The 22,442-nt window shown below is 39.8% G+C and overlaps 2 protein-coding genes across 2 annotated transcripts; both read right to left on the bottom strand.

Annotated features, from left to right (window-relative positions):
- Positions 1 to 1,831: 1,831 nt before the first annotated feature.
- chrna3 (cholinergic receptor, nicotinic, alpha 3) lies at positions 1,832 to 8,586 on the bottom strand. Its single transcript, XM_085765135.1, has 6 exons — positions 8,431 to 8,586; positions 7,813 to 7,952; positions 5,215 to 5,259; positions 3,704 to 3,813; positions 2,187 to 3,381; positions 1,832 to 2,068 (listed from the first exon to the last, which is right to left on the bottom strand). The coding sequence occupies exons 1-6, from the start codon at positions 8,489 to 8,491 to the stop codon at positions 1,940 to 1,942; spliced, it is 1,680 nt and encodes a 559-aa protein (XP_085621261.1). The 5' UTR covers positions 8,492 to 8,586; the 3' UTR covers positions 1,832 to 1,939.
- A 2,199-nt stretch (positions 8,587 to 10,785) lies between these two features.
- chrnb4 (cholinergic receptor, nicotinic, beta 4 (neuronal)) lies at positions 10,786 to 18,029 on the bottom strand. Its single transcript, XM_085765123.1, has 6 exons — positions 17,833 to 18,029; positions 15,596 to 15,741; positions 14,270 to 14,314; positions 13,928 to 14,037; positions 12,399 to 13,452; positions 10,786 to 11,486 (listed from the first exon to the last, which is right to left on the bottom strand). The coding sequence occupies exons 1-6, from the start codon at positions 17,879 to 17,881 to the stop codon at positions 11,322 to 11,324; spliced, it is 1,569 nt and encodes a 522-aa protein (XP_085621249.1). The 5' UTR covers positions 17,882 to 18,029; the 3' UTR covers positions 10,786 to 11,321.
- Positions 18,030 to 22,442: the final 4,413 nt, after the last annotated feature.

Genomic DNA, 22,442 nt, shown 5'->3' with positions numbered 1-22,442 from the left:
TCACTCAATTATTAATACAAACAGTAAAATACTCACATACAAGTGTCATGATGTATTCCTGACTCCACAGTCACCTCTCAGATTGTTGTCTGAACAACCTGAGAGCAGAAAGCTGAAATTTCTGCATTTTATTCTGCATGCGCAGAAACTAGTGAACCACTTCCTGTACAGTCTGAGGTGGCTTGTAATATTTGAGAAAACAATCATCAGCAAGAAAGCACCTACTTACCAGATAGCAGTCTGAAAACAGCCTTATGTTCAGTATGACATATTTAGAATTAACACTTCCCCCTCTTTAGGATGTAACCTTCAGAAAATATTAATGGATACTCTTAAGAAGCTCTTTTTGTCGTTATCTGTTTGGGAGATCCCCTGTAGATCAGCCACAAGATCTGAGTGAGCTTTAATTAAATTCATTAGCCAGAGGTTTCTTATCAGATGTGACAGAGGGCTTCTACAGTATCTGTCTGTGCTTCCCTGCCAGCATTCAATTAACATAGGCTGCATTTTCTTTTAATCACATAGCTTGCCATCTGCTCAGATTTTAGAGTCACACAGTGACATACTGAGGAGTAGACCACATACAGGGTGCTTAAACACTTTCAGCACAGTCAGGAATAAAGTTTGACTTATGTCAAGATTCAGTGTTTTTCCAATGGCACCATATATTCATTTCTAAGACTTGTGGTGGTGTATGTGCACTGGGCTGTTAAGACATGCTGCACATCCTTTGTATTAAGAGTGGAAAATTGTATTTTGGCCAGGAAGCCAATAAGCTCCTTCATCATTTGCTGGTCTATATCGATTGTGATGCAATAAGCTGAGTTGGCTCCACAGGGGCCTGGAGGATGTGAAACAGAGTAATAAACCGCTCCTTAGTGGTCTCTTTGAAATTACATCTTCATCTCACAGCTTTTGTGTCCCAGAAATATTTGGTATCACAAAGAAACCACCATCTCTAATTTATTCATCTATGATCTGTCTATATCTGTTCTGATTTATTTACAAATACAAGCAAACAAGGCCTTAATTATTTACATTTACTTAAAATGTCTCTACAATTCAAATACTTTTAGGGATTTTGTAAATAAATTATATTCAACAAATGCTAAATTGTACGGCCACCACACTGTCCTGAAGTTATCTGGACAAAATCAAACAGCAGCTCTCTTAATGCAGTTGAGCTTTTTAAAGTTTTAGTAACAGAATAACAAGTTGTTGTTTTTTTTTTTTTACAAATTGGATGACTGTTTGAATCAATAAAGGTTATGACAAAAACAGCCAGGAAACTTTTTTTTTAATTTTTTTTTTACCACTGGTAGTGTCAAGAATTTTCCAGATGGTGTCACTGTTTGAACACGGTCAACATCCTTGCTTCATCCTCACAAACATGAGATTCATGTTTATGTTAAACGTTGAACAGTTTAAAAAAAAATCTCTATAAACAGTTTAATTTTGGGCACTCATATATTCCATCTGCGAACATAAGTTGACGTTACATTAAATAGTCACTGTAACAAATCATTACTCATCAAGACAGATGACAAAACAGATATTTGACTCTGTAGATGTTATTTAAATTTATAGTGAGCTGGTATCTCTGTTTATGCCACCAGCACCAAATTTCTGAGTGTTGCCACATACACTGCATTACCATTTACTTCAAATTTTATTTTTACACAAAAAAAATGACATGATTGCTAACTTGTTTGCCATTGCTTGATCCTTCACATTTGCAATTCCTTAATCTAATCCTCAAATAAACAATAAACTATCTATGAAAATTAAATGGACATCAGCTTTTGGCCGACACAGTGATCTTTACTCGTGACTTTGGACCCATGCTGTATTTTCTTTCTCTGAGCCATGTTGAAAATCTCACACGAAACAAACTCTGTACAGCTTAACAGTCTGAAATATTAAGTTTTATCAAACAGATTCAAATGTCTTCCCCGAGTAATAGAGGCTGAAGGAAGAGGCCAGCTGTTCCCAGGATACACACAAGGACAAAAACCCATAGGAAGATCCTGTCGATTACCATGGCAACGTACTTCCAGTCATCCTGAACCTATGATAAATCACAGTGAAATCATTTTCAGAGATATAGTGACATTGTTATAGTTTCTTCAAAGATAATTTATTTCCTATAAAAGCTTTCGTTAAATGTTGCGATCACTTGTACTCACCTCTTTTGCTTCATTCTGTAGTCTCATGTTCTCTGCTATGTATTTGACACTTTCAATAGCCTCCCTGACCTCAGGAGAGAGTGGCAACAAAGACATTATACCTCCATCCAGGGACTCAGAGCTGGAGCACTGACTCCCTCCTCCTACACCAGCAGTGCTGCCTCCAGTCAGTGCCCCAAGACACCCCAGTCCTCCGCTGCCGCCCCCAGAGTCTGCAGGCAATTTGCTGGATCTCTGGTGCCAGCAGCAGTTGCAGCGGCCCTCGCAGCACAATAGCCCAGTACCTGCACCCTTGCTGGGGTCAACACTTAAGTTATTGAGGTTGGAGAGCTCGGTGTTGTTGAAAAGCCGTTGGCGATTTGTCAGACTTGATACCACGCTGGAGGCCAGGGCCTGAGGTTTGTGCTGCTTCTGCAAAGTGCCTGATGAATGAATGGCACAGGGTCTCGAGTGAACTGCATTAACATTACCGGCCACCTTCTCAGGGTCCCTCTCTGGCCGGGTCATAAACATCACCCGGGGCAACAGTCCCAAGAAGACACTCCTCACCCAGCAGGGCATGGTGTGTGTCTTTGGCGTGCGGTAGTGGACGTTCAACACAAAAACGGTGATGACAATAGAGAGGGTGACAAAGATCATGGTGAAGAGGAGGTACTCGCCAATCAGGGGAATGACCAGAGACGTGGAGGGGATGGTCTCGGTTATAACCAGCAAGAAGACAGTTAAAGACAGCAGGACCGAGATACACAGAGTGATTTTCTCACCACAGTCAGACGGCAGGTAGAAGACGAGCACTGTGAGGAAGGAGATGAGCAAGCAGGGGATGATCATATTGATAGTGTAGAAAAGAGGCAGGCGGCGGATGTACAAAGAATAAGTGATATCTGTGTAGATTTCCTCACAGCAGTTGTACTTAATGTCATGTTTGTAACCAGGGGCATCAATGATCATCCACTCTCCGCTCTCCCAGAAGTCTTTCAAGTTGATGGTGGAGCCTATCAGAACCAGATCAATCTTTGCCTTGTCATAGGTCCAGGAGCCAAACTTCATGGTGCAATTTTGGTAGTCGAAGGGGAAGTAAGTGACGTCAATCTTGCAGGAACTCTTGAATATGGCCGGAGGGATCCAGGTAATGTCACCATTATATCGAAGCAGGGCCTTTGTTTTGTCATCCACCTGGAAATCTCCAACCGCACTTTAGAGAGAGACAGAGAGTACAGTAAGCCAAAATGAAGGTTGAAGTATAAGGACAGTCACAGACAGATGAGTCATTGAAGATTAAATTCAGGGAAATAAACAATTAACTATTGTATCTTGGAGATATTAATCAAACAACACTCTGTGGTTTCAGTAAATTGCACCCTCTGTTGTTAATTATCCTCTCTCTTCAGACTATGCAAAACAAAAGAATTACCCCTGCAAACTAATACTGTTTGTCATTGGGATCCTTTACGGTAATTGTACTAAACGATCGATAAAAATGTTGAGACAGTCTTTTTAATTGGCATTATGCTCACTTGTTGTACAGAACAATGTCTGGCTTCCAGATCCTGTTGGATGGCACTCGGATGAACTCAACCCCCCCAAATTGTTTTGGATTCCATCGTAATTTGTAGTCATTCCAGACCTGAAACAAAAACAGAATGATTAAGATAGATTAAAAACAACTCAAAGACATTTCAATGTCAGACAAAACGTTGTGATCACAAGACCTAACAATTTTCAGATTGGTGAAATGGAAAAAGATCTGTCCTTAGCAGACATTATGAAATTAGTTTTAAATTGGTTTTCTACAGAAATTTGAATTGTGTTTGGGTCACACTCAAAGTAAGTTGAACATTTGAGATTCAGAACACCTAGACAAACTATTTAATCAAATATAAACTTCAAATACTTCCTGGATGAAATACCAAACATAAACAGTTGTGCTACAGTTCTGTGAGGCTGTGCTATTCTAAATGCTAACATGAAGTATGCTATCTTAGTTAAGTGTGTTAGCACACTCTTACTTGAAATCAAGCACTGCTGAGGCTGATGAAAATGTTTGTGTAGTCATAAATTGAAGTACTGCACAAATCAAAAATACAGGCATTAGATCAATAGTGAGGGCACATGCAAATATTTCAAACCTTACAATTCAATGTAGAGTTAAGTAAAACGTTTCATAATAATCCACCCATAAGGTAGATATTAGTTTTTCTAGCATATCTCCCAATATATTGCATATATCTTCTAAAAAAAAGCCCAAACTTGCCACATCTGCAAGCATTATTTAGGTGGTTTACAGATAAAAAAAAACAACAACAAAAAACACAGTAGGTAGGCTACTGTATATGCCTGTGGGGATTTTACTGTGTGTACTGTGTATTTTTTTTTTTTTGCATCTATGTCCATTTCTTACAGGAACTCTAAAACAACAAATGACATTGAAATACGCGAAACAGTGCTTCACCTCTCTAACAACAAAGAATAGCAGCTCAACCCTTCACATGAACACGGCTCTAGAAAAGATAGGCTCTTGTTATATGGGAGCTGCAGCACTGCCCTGCCGTGTTTCATTCAGGAGTGGTTCACTGCACCATGTTTCTAAACAAAGGTGGAACTGAGTACATGATAAAGCGAGCCATACAACAGTTGTATTTTTGTTGCAGGCTTGATCTATGTGATTATGACATTAAATCCAATTCAGCTTACTGGTGTAACTTCAGTTTTAATCACAATCTCAAAGTAAATATTATAATTAATATGGATTATTGAGGCAAGTGTGATTTTTGAGGTTTGAAATTCAAGACCACTGTCAAGTTATTTCAAAAATACTGCTTTAAATCATTAAATCTCAGCGCCTTCAGTTTACTGGATTAAAATAAAAGAAAGTAAGGCCACATGGATCAATGTGTTTAAAAAGCTCTCTCCCATGAATAATTCAACCTGTCAGTTTGGCCACGAATAATCATGTATGACAGAAGGCTGGATCCATGCTTGATGCCCTTGCTTGAGGTCGATTTGCAGTCATGCACCATAAACTTACATGTCTCAGCCACAGATTCGTCTCCATGATCTGATTGACTTCATCCTGAAAACAAGACAATAGAGATGTAATTGCGTAGCATATAAAAACAAAACACTGTTTTAAGTTAAAAGAGGAACTGTCACATGTAATCATTCAATTCCAGTTCTTTCTTCAGGTCAGGACCTCTGTGTGTCTTCAGAGCAACACACCTGAGTCCTTAATGCCTGGAGACTAACACACATGGCAGCTGGAGCCCGGAGGTCACAGCACAACCTTACCTTTTATTCTAACAGCTCAGTTGTAAAGGTGGAGCAGAGGGACTAAAAAGGGGAAGGGAGAAAAACTGTGGGGGTAAGGTTTGTGTGTGACTTAGACCGTGAATGAACCAATCTCATGACCCAGTGCATAACATGAACCATTCAGGTGACCATTTAGTATCCTGGAGAGGTTGTACACGGCTGGTAAGCACAGGTACACTGAAGGAGGCCGCAGTACAATGTTTGATTGGATTGGGAGCATCAAGTAATTGTAAAGCCCTTTGATAGCTTGGACATCTTGGTCACAAAAACAATCAGTGAGTGCAGTGACGCAAAAGAAAATGTCCTGCATCAGATCTGATAAAGATCTATTTAGAATTCAGCGTGTGTTTTCAATATGATGTAAAACCAAATCTTGAATATTCTTCCTCCGGCTGCCTGTTTTTTGTGAAGTCTCAAAGAGCAGGAGTGCACTCAACCACTGTATCTTGTTAACAGACCATTGTTGTTTATACTTTGTTGCTTTTGTGTAATAAACAAACAGGATATGATATGTTGCTGCTGAGCCTTACAGTTGCTGGTATGCAGATTTTATTACCACTGGAGAGAGCAGGGCTAGTTGTTTTCCACATGTTTCCAGTCTCAGTGCTAAGCTAAACTAACTCATTATGTATTTAGTGGACTGACATTGGTGTGATATGAATCTTCTCATAACTCAGCAAGAGAGTGAACAAGCATATATTACAAAAGGTCCATATGTCTTTAAAAAACACAGTTGCCACCTTAACCTCTTGTCTATTCTAGCCTCTTCATAGCCGGTGGTATAATCCCTGATTGGAAGATGATGACTGAGGCAGCCTGGCCGATGAGCTATTGATGGTCTGGATGAGCTCATATAGCCTGGCTGTAATTGGTGTAAGCTGACCAACAGCAATTGCTGGGTAAGAAGCACCAGGTGTGCAGAGGGAATAATAGTCATCCATCAACACCAGGGGCTCTGCAGCCTGCTACAATAACAAAGTGAAGATTAATGTAACAAAATATCCTTTATGTCTCTATCATCTCCAGATCCTGCAGGTATTCAATTCTTATAAAGGTCTGTTGATTTATAGCGATTACAAACAAACAAGAGAACGCGAAATGAGAAGGCCTCCAAGGTGTCGCATCCCACATTACCCATTTAAACTGTCAAGAAAAAACAATGGCCAGCATTGGCTGATGTATTAATATATAAATATATAATAATGTAATAAAAACAGGACTGTTTACCAATTTGTTATTTTGCCAAAGTTTGGATGAGATTTTCTACACTATAGTCTCAATTTGAAGCTCTAGCCAAGAGACCATTGGCTCATCTTAAAAGCGGGGAGAGACAGCTAACCCCAAATCTGCCAACCTGCAACTCAAAAGCTCATTTGTTTACACGTAATAACTAATTTGCGTAATTCATAGAAGACTGCAGTGATTTAGTTTAGTAGTTTAATGCAGATTTATGTACACAATACATGTGGCATATATTTTATACCTTCATATAGATCCATTGCTGCTTTCAATCTTGAGAGTCTCCCTGTAGTAGCTTTATTAATCATTATTAATGGTGGTATCCTTCTCACTGAACAAAGTATTTGTGAATCACTTTGATTGGTGTAAAGATCTCATTTATGACATAACCAAATGATTACGGTAAAATGTGTGAAATAAAACCCATGATGTGCTTGTCCTTCAACACAGGCAAGGGGACTGCCACTATATTCAAAGCTTTTCATTTTGTGAATGAAGCTGTCCTCCTTGTCAAATGCCAGCCTTTCTGCTTAATTATCAGCATCCGCTCCAGACCTGTCTGAGTCAAGTGAGAGAGCCGTCTGCCTGCCACGCCGGACAGCAGTCAACAAGCCCCAGCAAAACCTGCCATTAAATCCAGTAGCGCTCATCTGAAGTGGCAGTGACTGAGTGACAGGGGCTGCCTACACTGAGAGGTGCTCAGGCAGCTGACATTTCCCATCTTGTCTTGGCCAGACTAACAGCCATACTGTCCCTTAGGTGGTACTATCTCAGGTGCCTATAGGATGGCCGATAATCCCTCTCTCTAGAACTTTGTTGTCCAAACTCAATGAATCCTTGAAACTAATTTCTTGTGAGATTATAATGAATCAGTGCATTATGCCCAGACCCTCCACACTGAGCACTGTCTTTATGTTAGTCCTTGTTTTTCCTTCCGGTCATGACTGCTCATTGAGCAGGATGATATATGCTTGACTGTAATGAAGCAGTGGCCCATAACTCAAAGGTAGCACATAGACATCTGAAACATTGAGGGGGGGGGGGGGCAAACAAAACAAAGCATTTGTAGGCTACTTACCACTTTGACCAACTGTGACATGGACACCTCGAACTGAACAATGACTGGATCTGACACATTTTCCACTGGTCGTATGTACTGGTTGTACTTGGAGAATATCACAGAGAAGAGCCTGTGCTCTGCTTCTGAGCATGTGCCTCCTAAATCAGAGCATAAGGATCATGTATGTGGCATCACTGCAGAGCGTTTAGTTGGTTAACAAAAGCTTGTCTTCAAGATAACTAACTGCCAGAAGATCACGTTTGTCAGTTGGTAAAAATCCAGAGAAGCAGTGTCAGATTCCACTTAAGGGACTCATCACCACTGTTTTTATGTAATTATTCATTTATACACTCTGATGCACAGCATATTGTTGGTCTGTTGTTTTTTTTTAGGAAAATTAAATGTACAGATGTACAGCCATGATTGGTTAAGTTATTTAATATATAGCCTAGCTATATTTTGAATGTGATGCATGAAATTGATTTGAAATAGCATTTCGTGCTCTCTAATCATGCACAGTTAGTCGACAATAAAATATTCTTGTCATAATTGGCTTACTTTGATATGGCAAAACGTGTCTTAAAACAGATGAATGTGAAGCAACAAGTAAGTGAGAGTATCCAGGTTCTTACTCACCTGACAGAAGAAACAGGAGGAAGGAACATGTGAGCAAAACGAAGCAAAACCTGGCTTTCATGCTGTTTAATTGACAAATGTCCGATGGATCCGCGCTCCTCGCAGCAGACAGCAGGAGAAAGTGGCAGGAGTGAAAGCGCGTCCGCAGCCAGAGAGAGAACCAGAGAGAGAGAGAGAGAGAGAGAGAGAGAGAGCAACACACGCACACAGCCACAGGAGCCAAACCCCTGCACCACAGCGACCCAGTCCAATGAAACATGAGAAAGAAACTGTTCTTTGTTACAGGAACTGCACTTAAATATCACAATATTGTTCATCTTAAACATGTAGAATGACTTTTTCAATACACTATTCTGCGTTTGGTGTCACCTATAGTTCATCTATTTCCTCAGTCACCCTTTGACTATTTGTGATGGGATCCCACATGAACGCACTATTTTTCGCTGAGAGGGGAACACTGTTTTTTTTTTTGGCCATACAGTAGTGTTTCTTGGTGTATGTATCCTGCTGGTTTTGGAGTCATGCCATTTTAATGCACCAATCAGGATTTAGCAATATATTTGCAAATAAGAATGGGATCACTAGTGTTTTGTTTGGTCAATTCCAAAATGCTGATGATCAAACTACAAGTAGCCTTGAATAATCTTAAATTTTGGAGCAGGCTACTAATTACAGATATGTGTATCTTTTACTGGTGAATGTAGATTGTAATGAAATTATATGTTTACAACTTGCACTTTCAGGTAGGTGCAGACGATTAAGGATGGTTGACATGGACCCAGGTGTTGTTCATATAATCCCTCTCACAGTGTATGTGTTCATATTACTAAAGCGCCAAATGGCCTTCAAACAAGATCAATAGCCTGTGTACCACTGGATTGGAGCTTTGGAGACCTTCAACAAAGCAGATTTTATTAATGACTAACTTTCTTTATTGTGTGTGCGTGTGCGTGTGTTGTATATCTTTTTTTTTCTTCCAAAAATTCTGTCACTTCACCCCACCTCTAATAATGACATGGTTTCTGCCCTTTTTGTAATGCAGTATTACATTATTGCAGCCCTGTAGTTTGACATTATGTCAAACCAGCGGGGTGAGGGGGGATGTCCAACGTTTTTCAGTTGACCTCTCCACTCTACTAAAGTGCCCTCAGATGACAAATAAATTCCTACAAGCACCATGGGCATCTGACCAGGCACTCTTAACTTCTTTAAGTGGGGCAAGCCAAAAGAGAATTACCCCATGGGGGATCAGTAAGAGATTACATCACACAAAGATAGAAATAATTGATAACTTGACCTTCAGATTTTTTTTTATTTTTATCCACAGACAGGGCAGAGTGAAAATGGGATTGTTCTTACACCTACACATGGACACTTGGGTCATTGAACAAAACTGTCTTTAGTGACAAATAGCTACCAAACACAACATGCTGCAGAGATTTTCCCATAAGAGACATTGAGAATAACATGTTCATTTTCACATTCTAAGAGAACTAGGGTAAATCATGATTTAAGAAAATGCTTGCTTACATGACAGGGCACGTGTCAAAACAATGTCTCCACGCATCATTTATTCATGTCTCATGACTTGAGGCTCATGATTTATGGGACCTTCCACAAAGTGTTGAATGAAGACTCCCCCAGTGTTGCTTGGATTGAAGCAGATGATAGATTATTGATGGATATGCTGTAGCACTGCACTGCCTCTCCTCACTAATGACAGGAAGTTGACAGGTGACCGAAAAGGCAATGAATAATCTTGGAAACTGCGAACAGAGATTAAAGTAAAGCATTAACATAGATGCTGATTGCAATCCCTGATTTAAATGAAGGTCTCACAAAAGAGCCAGCAGTCGGCAGAATCTCTAAGGAGCCCACTCAGCCCTGTTTATTGAGTAGTAAATGTTGTGTGTGGCTGCACTCACCCCGTCTGAACAAATGAGCACTTAACAGAAATCAACTGTGGTGTAAAGGCACAAATGAGTCCCTATAAGATTACAGTGTTAAACAAATACATTTAGTTCTCCCTTTCTTCACAGATTTGTAGGAGTATTTAATTTAAGGACACAAGTTATCAGGCTAGCACTTTGACAAGAGTTGTCATAATCAAGATCACTTTCATTTCCATCCACTTTGTTGTATCAACATTTTTTTTTTTTTTGCTTGGTCACACGTTCTCACATCTAAAGTGAACAGCTGTCATTTCTGTGTGATGAAATGTTTAAATTGGCACATCTTCAGCAAACGTACTGGCTCCGAGGACAAACTTTATCACCTGCAACATAGATTAACTGAGCACTTTGGCAAGACCCTGACTTTATTGGGGATTTCATACATTTAATCAAACTGAAAGAGGACACTGATTTATCTTTATTTTTCATTCTTTAATCACACATCAGATTTCAATAATATGGGGATGTAACTCAACACAAATAGGTAGTCAAGAAACATCTGACGTTTGCCGTGTCTCAATCAAATTGTATTGGTTATATTCCCATAACAGCTCAACATGTATTACACTTGCATACTTGATTGCAGAGGAGGCTACATTCAGTCCAGTTCTTTGTAGATATGAAAAAGGGAAATACCTTCGTGCAGTAATTCTTACTGTAAATACCATTTTTGGATGGTTGTATTGCTTTATATGGTTTTGGAGACATTTTATCAAATTTTTTTAACCTCACATAAACATCTTATTTGTTCTGCTGATGTACAAAATAAATGTTTCCAAGTATTTTTAGGCATTGTGTCAGAGCTAAATCCTAAGAAAACTTCAAAACTAAAAAAAAAACAAAAAAAACTACTGGAATACATCTCCTTGTATCTTTATCCTTACAGCTCAGTTTCTTATGAAGACCCTAAAGGTCATCGGTCTCTGTTGTTGTTGTCGATTAGATGCGAGGAGTCTCTGAGCTGTGCTGCTGGCTTGGAACAATCTGACTCTGGAAGAGAGGCTGGAGAAACAGGCCCAGGGTGCCTACCACGCACACTATCACAAAGATCCACAGGAACATACGATCCACCACCATGGCCACATACTTCCAGTCCTCTATCACCTGCAAATACAGAAATGAGCCAATTAAAATGTGTCACAATACAGAAGTTATAGTTGACTGAATAGATTCTCTGCAGTGTGTTTTCTGTGGGTGCCGCTATACCTCGGACTGACCACTTGGGGGCAGAGAGGCTAACTGAGTGAATGAATGGCTTAAAGTGTATGTAATGTAAGCCTTGTTTTCCAACCGTAAATGAAAACATGGTGTATTCTGTAATACACTTTTTTCATTCACATTCATGCCAATTTGCCTGCTTTGAAAAGGAAATTGAATCATTTGGAAACTGATTGAGCAGCATAATATTTGAATGTGAACACAGTTACGTAAGATAAAGGACCCATCTCTATATTGATGAGACCTACACTGAAATAGCAATTGACCCTTTCACCCCATTTTCAGCGCTGTCCTTGGTAGTTTTTGAAACCAGCTATTTCTCATTTCTGGTTCCCTCCCCCATCGTATTGATTTGTCAGAGAAAGCAATTGATTACCAAAAGTCTGACTTCAATTTGGTAGTGGCTAGGTCACAGCCACTACTTAGGTTTAGTGGTATTCCATCCTGCACCTCAGAGGTCACAGACCGTATGTTATCACGTAATGTTATCACATCAATACAAACACCTCTGGTCCAGTTTAGTGGGATTAGGATGGATGGAAGAGGATTAGGTCAACAGTGGAGCCAACTCTAAACTAAACCAATGATTTAGCGTCCTGCCCCTGAATCTTGTAGCTACAGCAAGAAGAAAATACAAAGTGTTTATATTTTGTATATTTTTGAAAGAAACAAAGAGCATCTTATATTCATATTTTTTTTGTCAATTGAAACTTTAAAATTATGTACCTATTCATTATATATTCTTAATATCATTTAACACTGTTCAATGAAACAATTGTTTTAAGTGTGTATACATACACTTTGATCATCGTCATCTCCCATCATGTGCTCAGCAACAAAGCGCACTCCATTCACCGCCTCCTGGACATCAGCTACCCAGTCAGAATTGCTTCTCTGCTGGAGGTCCTGGGTGGAGGTGAAAACCGTGGGAAGGTAATCTGTGGAGCGCAGGTCCTCCTTCCTGTTGGAGTGAGTGTAGCCCATAGAGGGGGCTACATTTTTGTGTCCTGGGGTGGAGAAGGCAGAATCGGAGGACAGCAAGGCAGAAGATGACATTGTGATTCCTCCTTTGGATGTCCCTGAGTAACCCAAACCCAGAATGTTTCTCTTTGCCCGTAGGCACCGCTGTTGGCGGAGCTGCTGGCGGGCCGAGTTATTGTGAGGACGTCTCATGAAGAGCAAAGCAGGTAGTTTCACAAGAAAGATTAGCTTGACCCAGGATGGCATAGTGTGGGTGCTGGGGGAGCGGTGGTGCACGTTGAGCACACACACACTGGTGATGATAGAGAAGGTCACCAATACCATGGTGAACATCAGGTACTTGCCAATCAGAGGCACATCCAGTGAGGTTGGAGGAACAATCTTGGAGATTAGAAGCAGGAACACAGTGAGAGCCAACAGGACAGAGATGCAGAGGGTCATCTTCTCTCCACAGTCTGAAGGCAAGTAGAAGACCAGAATGGCCAGAGAGGTGATCAAAACACAGGGGATAATTAAGTTTATGGTATAAAAAAGGGGCTTCCTCTTGATGATAAAGTCATACGTAAGGTCCACATAGGTGGGATCCAGAGGATTGACGGTCCGTCTGCCTGGCAGAGCCAAGATATCCCACTCCCCGCTGGGAGTGAAATCATCCATACTAGCCACCTCAGACTTCAAGATCAGGTCGATCTCAGTGTGGTCATACGTCCAAGAGCGGAACTTCAGGGTGCAGTTCTGCTGGTCAAAGGGAAAATGCTTTACTTCGATCTTGCAGGCGCTTTTGTAGATGGCTGGAGGAAGCCAGTTGATGCTGCCATTGAAAAGAACAATGGCATTGGTGAAGACTGTCACCTCATAGGTACCATCAGCGCTGTTAGAAAAGGAAGAAAGAGAATGTTAACTTGAATCACTCTCTGAGGTATGTGTTGTCAACACTGCAATCATAGTGTGTAGTTAAAGAAAATCCACATTGGGAAGTTGTTTTGGTTATTTCTTACAGATGATTGCAATCAATTTAAAAAGCCAATTAAATCCACAATCTGCTTCTGGTGTATATACACTCTGGAAAGGCTTCGTAAAGTCATTTGAGTGAGACTTTAATAGTGAACAGGAGAAGTGAAGACTGCGAGATTGCTAATCATGTCCCTTTTATACTGCATTACTTTCTTTCTGTAAATGGCTTTATTCATGATTCTGTCAAGAAATCAAAGTGACTAAAGACTAATTATTTGCACTAATGATCATTCTATTTTTCAGAATAAACATTTCACATTAAAACACATAAAAAAACATTTTAAAAAAATTATCTCTGCAAAGTGACTCTACAACATTTCAACAATGCTTACTTGTTGTACAGAACAATATCTGGGAGCCAGATGTGTCTGGATGGAATACGCAGTTTGTCGATACCTTCGTATTTTGCAGGGTCCCATGATAATCTGTAATCCACCCAGTGCTGAAGAGACAAAGAACAGGCTAAAACCTCTGAAGTCTTCCACACACTTTCTCAAGAGCAGCTCATTTCTAATTACATGCTTCATTATCAATGAAATATGTTTGGTGCACAATTACAGAGAGGGTTTGTTCCACGTTGAAGTGAGAAAGAATTGATACGGTTTAATTCAAGTTCAAGTGGAAGGACACTTAACATTACAGGTTATTGAGAGTATACATTTTATCACACTTACCTGAGTAAGCCAGACATTCGTCGTCATAATCTGTTCTCTTTCATTCTGGAAATGTACAAGTGGTATGGAAATTATTTTTCAATACAGTTTTCAGCATTGAATACATTTCAAAAGAATAAGAAAATGGTTTAGCATTGCATTTCCAATTATACTAATAACGCAGATTTAAACCATGGTATAGACACCGTCTGCAGTGATTCCCAACCAGTGGGCTGTGGAAAAAATGTGGCTTGTTTGAAATAACTTATGGCTGATTTAAACTATTTATGAAGGAGCAAAATACAATTTCAAAATCATGGTGGTGTTGACAAAAAAAAAACAGTATAGGCTACACAGTAACATTCAAACATTCAAACCTGATTAATCAGTAGATAGTTAAACACAAGACACAGTTGAAATAGCTATGTAGCTAATACGCAGTGTACATTATAAGCTAAAAGTAAAGGCCAAATTAGCATCTCCTGCAGAAAATGTCAGCACCTCAGACAGAAGTTGCACCAGTAAACTTTAGATGAAGGAATATTCCTAGTTTATCTGATGTCTGGTTAACTTGCAATAGCCCTCTCTTGTCTCCTTGTTAACATGTGTTTATTGTTAGGATTGTAATCACATTGCAATGACACACATGCCTAAGTGTGCTGGCAAATGCCAATTACTCCAAAGGGTACAATGGGAACTCATACGCTGAGACTGTGAATGTGTTTTGCTGCCTTGAGCTGCAGCTGGGAGCCGCTGCTGTAAATCTGAGCAGGGCCTCTATCACTGGGGGTAAAACAGCTTTATGGCCCCTTTTAATGCAATGTGCTGAAGTTTCAATCTGGACATGACAGAGGCAGAGATCACAGCTGACCAGATCTATCTTCCACTTCATCCTTCCCTTTAGAGCTACGGCCTCTCAACACAGGCTGCTTTGTAATTAAATGCTCTCTCAAAGTGTCTTTTCTATCATTCTCTTTCTCTTACCGTCTTTCTTTTGCTGTCCACCACTTTGTTGTTCCTGGACTAACCCTGACACACATAAAGAAATGCAAGAAACACCCTCTGGCAGCATGGTGGTGCCGTGGGTAGCACTGATCACTCAAAGAGAGAAGGTTCTGGGTTTAAGCCCTGCGGCTGGGGCTTTTACTACAGCTTTCTCGCATGTTCCAAAGACATGTATTTAACTGACCACTCTAAATTGTCCAGAGATGTGAATGTGAGTGTGAGTCTATGTCAACCATGCGATAGGGTATGTACAATGTCATCTGGGACATGCTCCAATCACCCCAGGTGAGCTAAGAGATGGACACATCCTCCAGGTGGGGATGGGGAATTCTCATGCCTTACCACACTGATGAGCTGTGCCAGAGAAACTTGCAGCTTCACTGTGACTCTCTCAGTCCTGTTGACAGCCGGCCGGATGAGTGGATTGTAGCGTTGCTTTCCCAGCAACCATTCCATGAGCCGCTCCTCTGAGTCAGCACTGCTGCTACCTGGTGACACAATTATTTTGTATTTATCCATTTACAGAGTATCTTGGTGGGTGGCAGAGATGCTATGACTTTGATGAACTCTGTAGATTGCTGTGGGACGATGTCCTGTGTGAGTAGCATTGATTCAAGTTTTTTTCTAACAAGTTTTGGGAAGAACTATGATTGCATTTTTTTATGCATCCAACATTAACTATTAGTCTAACACATGATGCCACAGCCTTTATATATTCATGGCTGTCCATTGCCAGATGTGTTCATTGATTTTGTTTGTTATCCTGCACAGCATATCCTTCCTCTGTCTGTTCATTCAACTGCATCATACAAACTGAAAACCAGACTTCAGAGTCTTAAGGGAAACAGCAGCTGTCAATTATAAGGAAGTCGAGGATGGCTGTGTTGTGGAAATGATATTAAAATGTTAGGATAGCCTAAATAATTTCCAAATAAGTAATTACATTTGGGATGAGGGCAGACATTTTCAGAGCATGTTAATCATTTTGCATTTGCTTGAAGGCAAATCACTGGATGTGTCCTTAAATGAGACTAAGCGATGAATACCAATACTTTTACACTCCACCTACCTCCCTCAACCCTGATTAAAGTATGCCCATGTCAAAGGGGTGAAGACAAGCGTGACTGAAACTGATGAGTGGCTCCTCTCATCTGGAGCAGAGTGGATACATGTAGTACCTCTTCTATTTTCTTTACATGAGGCCAGGTTTTAAATGCCCCAATATGTTCAATAGAAGCTGAGTCAACTTACTCATGGGAAAAGTTGTAATGAGGTGAGACTCTTACTGATAGGCCCACTGAAGAAGAATCGCTAGTGCTGTCAATTTTCACTTGTGTTATCACTTGTCCTTTTTTGATAGTGTATCAAAAGTAAGACTGATATTATGTAAACCTTCAGTTCCAATGCTTCTCCTTTGCTTAGTGTCCAGCAGTGAGTATCATTATCATCCCTCAGACTCCTGAAGCGTCACAGGGCGTGGCAGACCGACAATCTAGTCCCGCTGGACAGTACATGCTGTCATGACAATGCCTTTGTCAGTCATTTGGCTGAGATCCCATCCAGCACAGTCAGACCTCCACAACACTCTTAAGCAGATGGTGCGTTGTCAAAGCCCTCGGAGACTGGAGTCAAACAAGCACTGGCTTCCCCAGAGGTGAAGGTCACTTGCAAAGCTACCAAACTTGCAATCACCTGCTGTGTGTGTGTGTGTGTGTGTGTGTGTGTGTGTGTGTGTGTGTGTGTGTGTGTGTGTGTGTGTGTGTGTGTGTGTTGATAAGGTCACTCTGCACAGCACACTGAACAACATTTTCTTCAAAATTGTACAACACTGGGTGTACTCAGGACACAGTGAACTGTGTCAATGAACCAAAACAATTATAAACTATTAATAATATGTGGGTATTTATATATATTCTTTCCTTTGTATGTATGTTTTTGGTACTTTTGTCTCTCCATAAATACAAATTAATCTGTTGGAAAGGCTATATGGTAACAAAGGTAAAAGTAATGAAGTTATGTGACGTTGAAGACGTTCCGAATAGGGTGGTAGGTACAAAGGTTTTTGTGTAGCTTTAGGAAACATTTTTATCATTTGTAAGCCAATTTGTTGCTTAAGCCTTTTGATTGTAACCTGACACACTAAATATCTCATCTAACCCTAACCCTTGAGAGCTGACTGCTGATTTGGTGACTCCCAGGCCACATCTGATATCAGGACTGACTCATCAAATTGCCCTTTGTTGATATACAGAAGTATCACATCTCAGCTGGACTTGCAAAAAAATCTGTTTTTTTTTCCTGTGACAATTTCAACTCATACATGTGATTAACTCTATACAATGTATATTGAAATGTCAAAACAGTTAAGCAATACAGAGAAAATAGTTCGAGCTCTGCAGTCAAGTCAGTGCGCTGAACAAAAGCTGCACTCAAAATCAAAAGCTGCGATCTGACTTTTGTGACAAACAAACAAAAAGCAGACGAGCCACTTCTGCACAGACACACTTCCCCCCAAATAAATTTGGAGCTGTACCAGTCCAAATAAGTAAAGTCCCATATGCAAAGAAAGACACACTCACAGTGGACTAGAGAGAAGAGGTAAGCGAGGATGGAGAGAGCCCGAGTCATTTTTTCGGCACCATCTGGTCAGGAGTTGTCAGTGATGAAGCCTCAAAGCTGCGGCGTTCAGCGCTCTTCCCCTCGGACATACCGGGCTCTGCTGCGCTCTTGGTCTGGACACTTCACGGGCACTGCCCTGATGACTGAGAAAAGGAAGCGCAAATCGAACAGCCAGATCCCTTGTCCCATTACGGAGTTACTCCACAACCATCCGCCCCATGAGATTCAACGACCCCCCCACAGGCAAAACGGGTCTTCACGCTCCGCCGACGCGCAGTGGCCAGCCCAGGCGCGCTGCTCACTCCGTCCCCTGCAAGTCCCGAAGGTCCTGTACCCAGCCGCTGATCAGCTACAAGTTTACACCAGCTGTTGTAGACGATACTTCTCATAAACTGTGGCAATGAAGATGTTCTTCAAACGGACAGGGAGTGTATATTTTAATAGGCATAAGGGTTTTAGTCAACAGTAAAAGCTTTATTCAGAACAAGTCTCAGTGACAGGTAAGTAATAGCCAAATAGGGATAGTTAGGATGTGTGATGTCAGTGCTCTTTTACCTATGTTGCACCCACATCTTAATAAAACATGGCAACAATAACATGTAACATTTGGATATAATTATTTTAAAATAACATATTTGGGAATGTTTTCTGACCAAAGTTACTCAAAGTATAGGCTAGAAGTTTATCTCATTTTGTGCCATTGTTCTGAACCAGAAAATAGTCATGTGCCAGGGTCCTGTCCTCAGCAGTATCAGCAAGACTAGCCTATGGTATCCGAATACCACTGATGTTACAACACACAGTTGTGTGTAATTCACTTCACCACCACTAAACATCACTTGACAAATCTTTGTCACTTGCGGTCATATGCTGACCTTACACTACTTTGGCAAGTGTGCTCAGGAGAGGAAAATCATAATTTATTTTCCTCACTTCACTAAATCTCACATCCAGTACCAGAGAGTGAGAGATTTAGTGAGGTGAGGTGATGTCCAGTCAGACCAAGAGCAGTGTAATCTTAGCGTAGCAGATTTACAGTCCTCACACTGCTTAAAGCCTCATTATAATGACCAGTAAAGGAACTGTATCAGGCATGAGGGGCAGCACCAAGGACTCTCCTGGGGTTATAAATTTGAACTCCAAGGACTTTTATTCTGGATCATTCAGAGTAGATCAATAGGGGCTGATTGGATTTAACCCTTTCTTACCTGAGCAGGGGACAGGGTGATGGACTCACAGTTCATTTGTTTGTCTGTCAGACTGTTTATATAGAAAACAGATGTTTTCATAGAGAAATCAAATGCATTCCAGTGGTGCAGCAGCATCTGTACTTGGTCCATTTAACAAATGACATAAAATATAATTTACATTACTGCAGATGATTTTCTGAAACATATGCTTGTCACACTCGATCAGAGATCATACATCTGTTAGTGGCAGGTGATATATTGATACTGATGTGTAGCAGATTTGGGATTTTTCTAATTCATCACACTGTTTCTCATGTGACCCATTAGATTGGACTCACAAACAACAGAGGCTCAATTACAGTGAACAGTACACCCATCTGCTTTTATTCTTGTTTTATTTTTGACTGGTTTATATAAGTGCAGAGTTGTAAGTTAACACTATAAATTGACTCACATGAAAGATTATGCACTGTGATGGAATAATGACCAGTGTATTTGAAGCTGTTTACTGAATAGAAATTGATAAAAACCAAATGCTTATTATAAAGCTAAAAATATGTATCTGATCACATTATTTTTCTTTCTGTGAGAAAACCAATGTGCTTGGATCACTTTTGATAGTGCAAAGCAATGATATGCTACAACCCTGATCTCTTCACTCTATGATATAAACACCATATTGTTCTGTTGTTGATGTTGGCCCTGGATGCAAATTCCTAATTCAGAATGACCACTTCATTATCTTTCACTTTTCATTATTAAATCAGGGGAGAGTGACAGTGCACTGTAACTGCATCCTGCGTTTTCACATGAGGGATTTGTAATTTGTATATACTGCAAAATACTGGAATAAAATAGCAACATTTCATACATACACCTGTGTTTTTATCGGAGTGGCTTTTCATTACAAAATGTGTACTTGAAAACATGAACACCACAAGCTCAAATGTTATTAATATATTCAATCAACTTGAGATTTGAACTTTGATTCTATCCTAGCAACAGCCTTCACAGCACATTTTGAATATGCAGTGGTGAGACATGCCTGCTAAAAAATGTGCCAGTTCATTTTGTAAATGGCCTCCTACTTCACCATATTACAGAGTGATGACAATTTACAGGGACACGTTTTGTGAAATGCTTAATATCGACAGTATAATTTCTAATTGGAGAGCAGGAAGGTTGTTTGGACTTTGGATGAAAGCCAAGAATCTCCTCACTAATAGGATACCATCCCTAATATATCAATGAGAGATGGATAAATGTTCCCCATGCCAAGATAAATAAAGGTGAAAAATGTACTTTATTTGATGACATACAGTATGTGATGCAAGGAGCTGCTTTCTGTGCATGAATTGTCCAGTCCTCTCCTCCCCTCCCCTTTACATGGTCCTACACATTACATTTTATGGTAAGTAGAAACAAATTATTTGAGAGAATCAAGTGGGATGTTAATAGTTGTCTTTTATTAGTCCCAGTGTGACAGCACCTGGGGTAAAAAATAAAAATAAAAAAAAATCTCAGTGGCTTTTCTGCGTCATGAAGCACTAACTTTCCATTTTATCGCGAAGGTGCAACATTTTAAAGCCTTAAGTGGTAAGTAAAAGCCCAGACACAAAGGTTTAAAGACTTTTTCACCCTGGAGTTCACTACCTTAGCAGTTTAATGGCTTTAATACAAAAGTATATAAGCCATTTTGTGGTCACATCTTCTTTCTTTTAAAAAAAAAAAAACTATGCTTATGCTTTAGTGGACAGCAGTTTAAGCCTCTAGTGGGAAGTGTACTTAGTTTTTTTAGTGGACTCAGGAAACAGCTCCAAAATATTATGAAACACTTTATCTGAAGACAAATGACTAGAACCATAACACCTGAGGATAAATCTTCAGAAGAAAGAGATGAATAACTGTAACTGTATTCACAAATCATAGACCTATATGAAATCATACAATATTGGAGTAGTTCTTTGACTCTTGTCTATTTCTGCAGTGTGAGAGGTGGTATGAGCACTGTGAGTGTCCTGCAGGAGCCACATGACAGCTGAAAAGTGGACATGTTGACAGATCGACAGACAGTAAGTGTTTGAGTGTGAGAGATTTTTCTGTGTGCCATGGCTTGATGGAAGAGAAATAGCTAATCAAAGAATTGCTGCTGTTGCAGTACCATGTTGCACCACTGCAATCTCACCCTGTGAGGGATATATATCAAGCAGGCAGTTCATTACCTGGAGTGCTTGGCTCCTGTACCAGTGAGTCTCAGCCTCATGTGAAAATATTGATTACACGCCATCCACTGCCTGCAGGGGAACCAACCTATCTCACTGGTTCATGCAAGATCTTTTATGGTTTAGTATAATGATAATCTATGAATATACCTGGTGTGTGTAGTATTTATAGTAGTTTATTTGTCCAAAGATACAGACCCTGAAAATATCATTACAGTAATAATAAACAAAGGTAGGAAGTCAATAAATGTATTTACTATGAACATTTTATTTCTCCAGTATAAGTATAGTGTATGTCAGAAGTAAATATTCTTTTTATTACACGACTGGGCAGCTATTGTTATTAGCTACTTTGCAGATTAAGGCACATGCAAAACATAAAATGATGAGCGTTTCCTATAAAATATAATGCATTGCATTGCAAGAGATAATACAACAATAGCCTACTATATGGATAAATTACAATTAGCTCCACCTCAACCAGCTACAATAGTAAAAATCAACTTGCTAATTAAAGCAGAAGTAAGCAGAATATTTATGTTAATATAAGTCTTAAACAGTTATATCTTCCGACAGCAATCACTTATATAGAGTGCTTGGATTATTATATTAATAGTATTATTAATATATAACTATTAATAACTATAATAACTATATATAGTATGATGATGTGAATATACTGGACCAGTTTTGAGGAAGAGTTTATAAGCGGTCAACAGTAAACACGTTTAACACCTCTACTTGGCCTGAAGCACTATGAAGCCAACCACATTCTGTCAGACCACATAAATGCATTAGACATTGACCATGAAAGAATTATTTATTGTTCATTTGTGCAACTAATCAATTTTTATAAGGCTTATTTTTTAAAGACAGTGTGGTGAGACTTTCACAAACAGGAGAGATGTTTTCTGCCAAATAAAACTCTGACATATGAAACTAGAAAATAGTTTAAATGTGACTCACCTGTCACGACCATGGCTTACTGCAACACTTGAATAGAACAGATGGACTGTATACCTGCATGATTCATTACATGACATCAATGTTTTTGTGCACGTCAGTATTTGAAGCGTTTCTAATTAATTTCACGTGAGACCACCTTCCCAGTCAAGTGAACTGTTACAATTTATAATCATGTCTCAAAAGACAATGGTC

Source organism: Trachurus japonicus, chromosome 3 (assembly GCF_045865225.1).
Source record: "Trachurus japonicus isolate A0001 chromosome 3, Traja_1.0".
NCBI lineage: Eukaryota > Metazoa > Chordata > Actinopteri > Carangiformes > Carangidae > Trachurus > Trachurus japonicus.
Note: the sequence above shows the minus strand (reverse complement) of the source record. Positions and strands in the feature narration are given on the sequence as shown.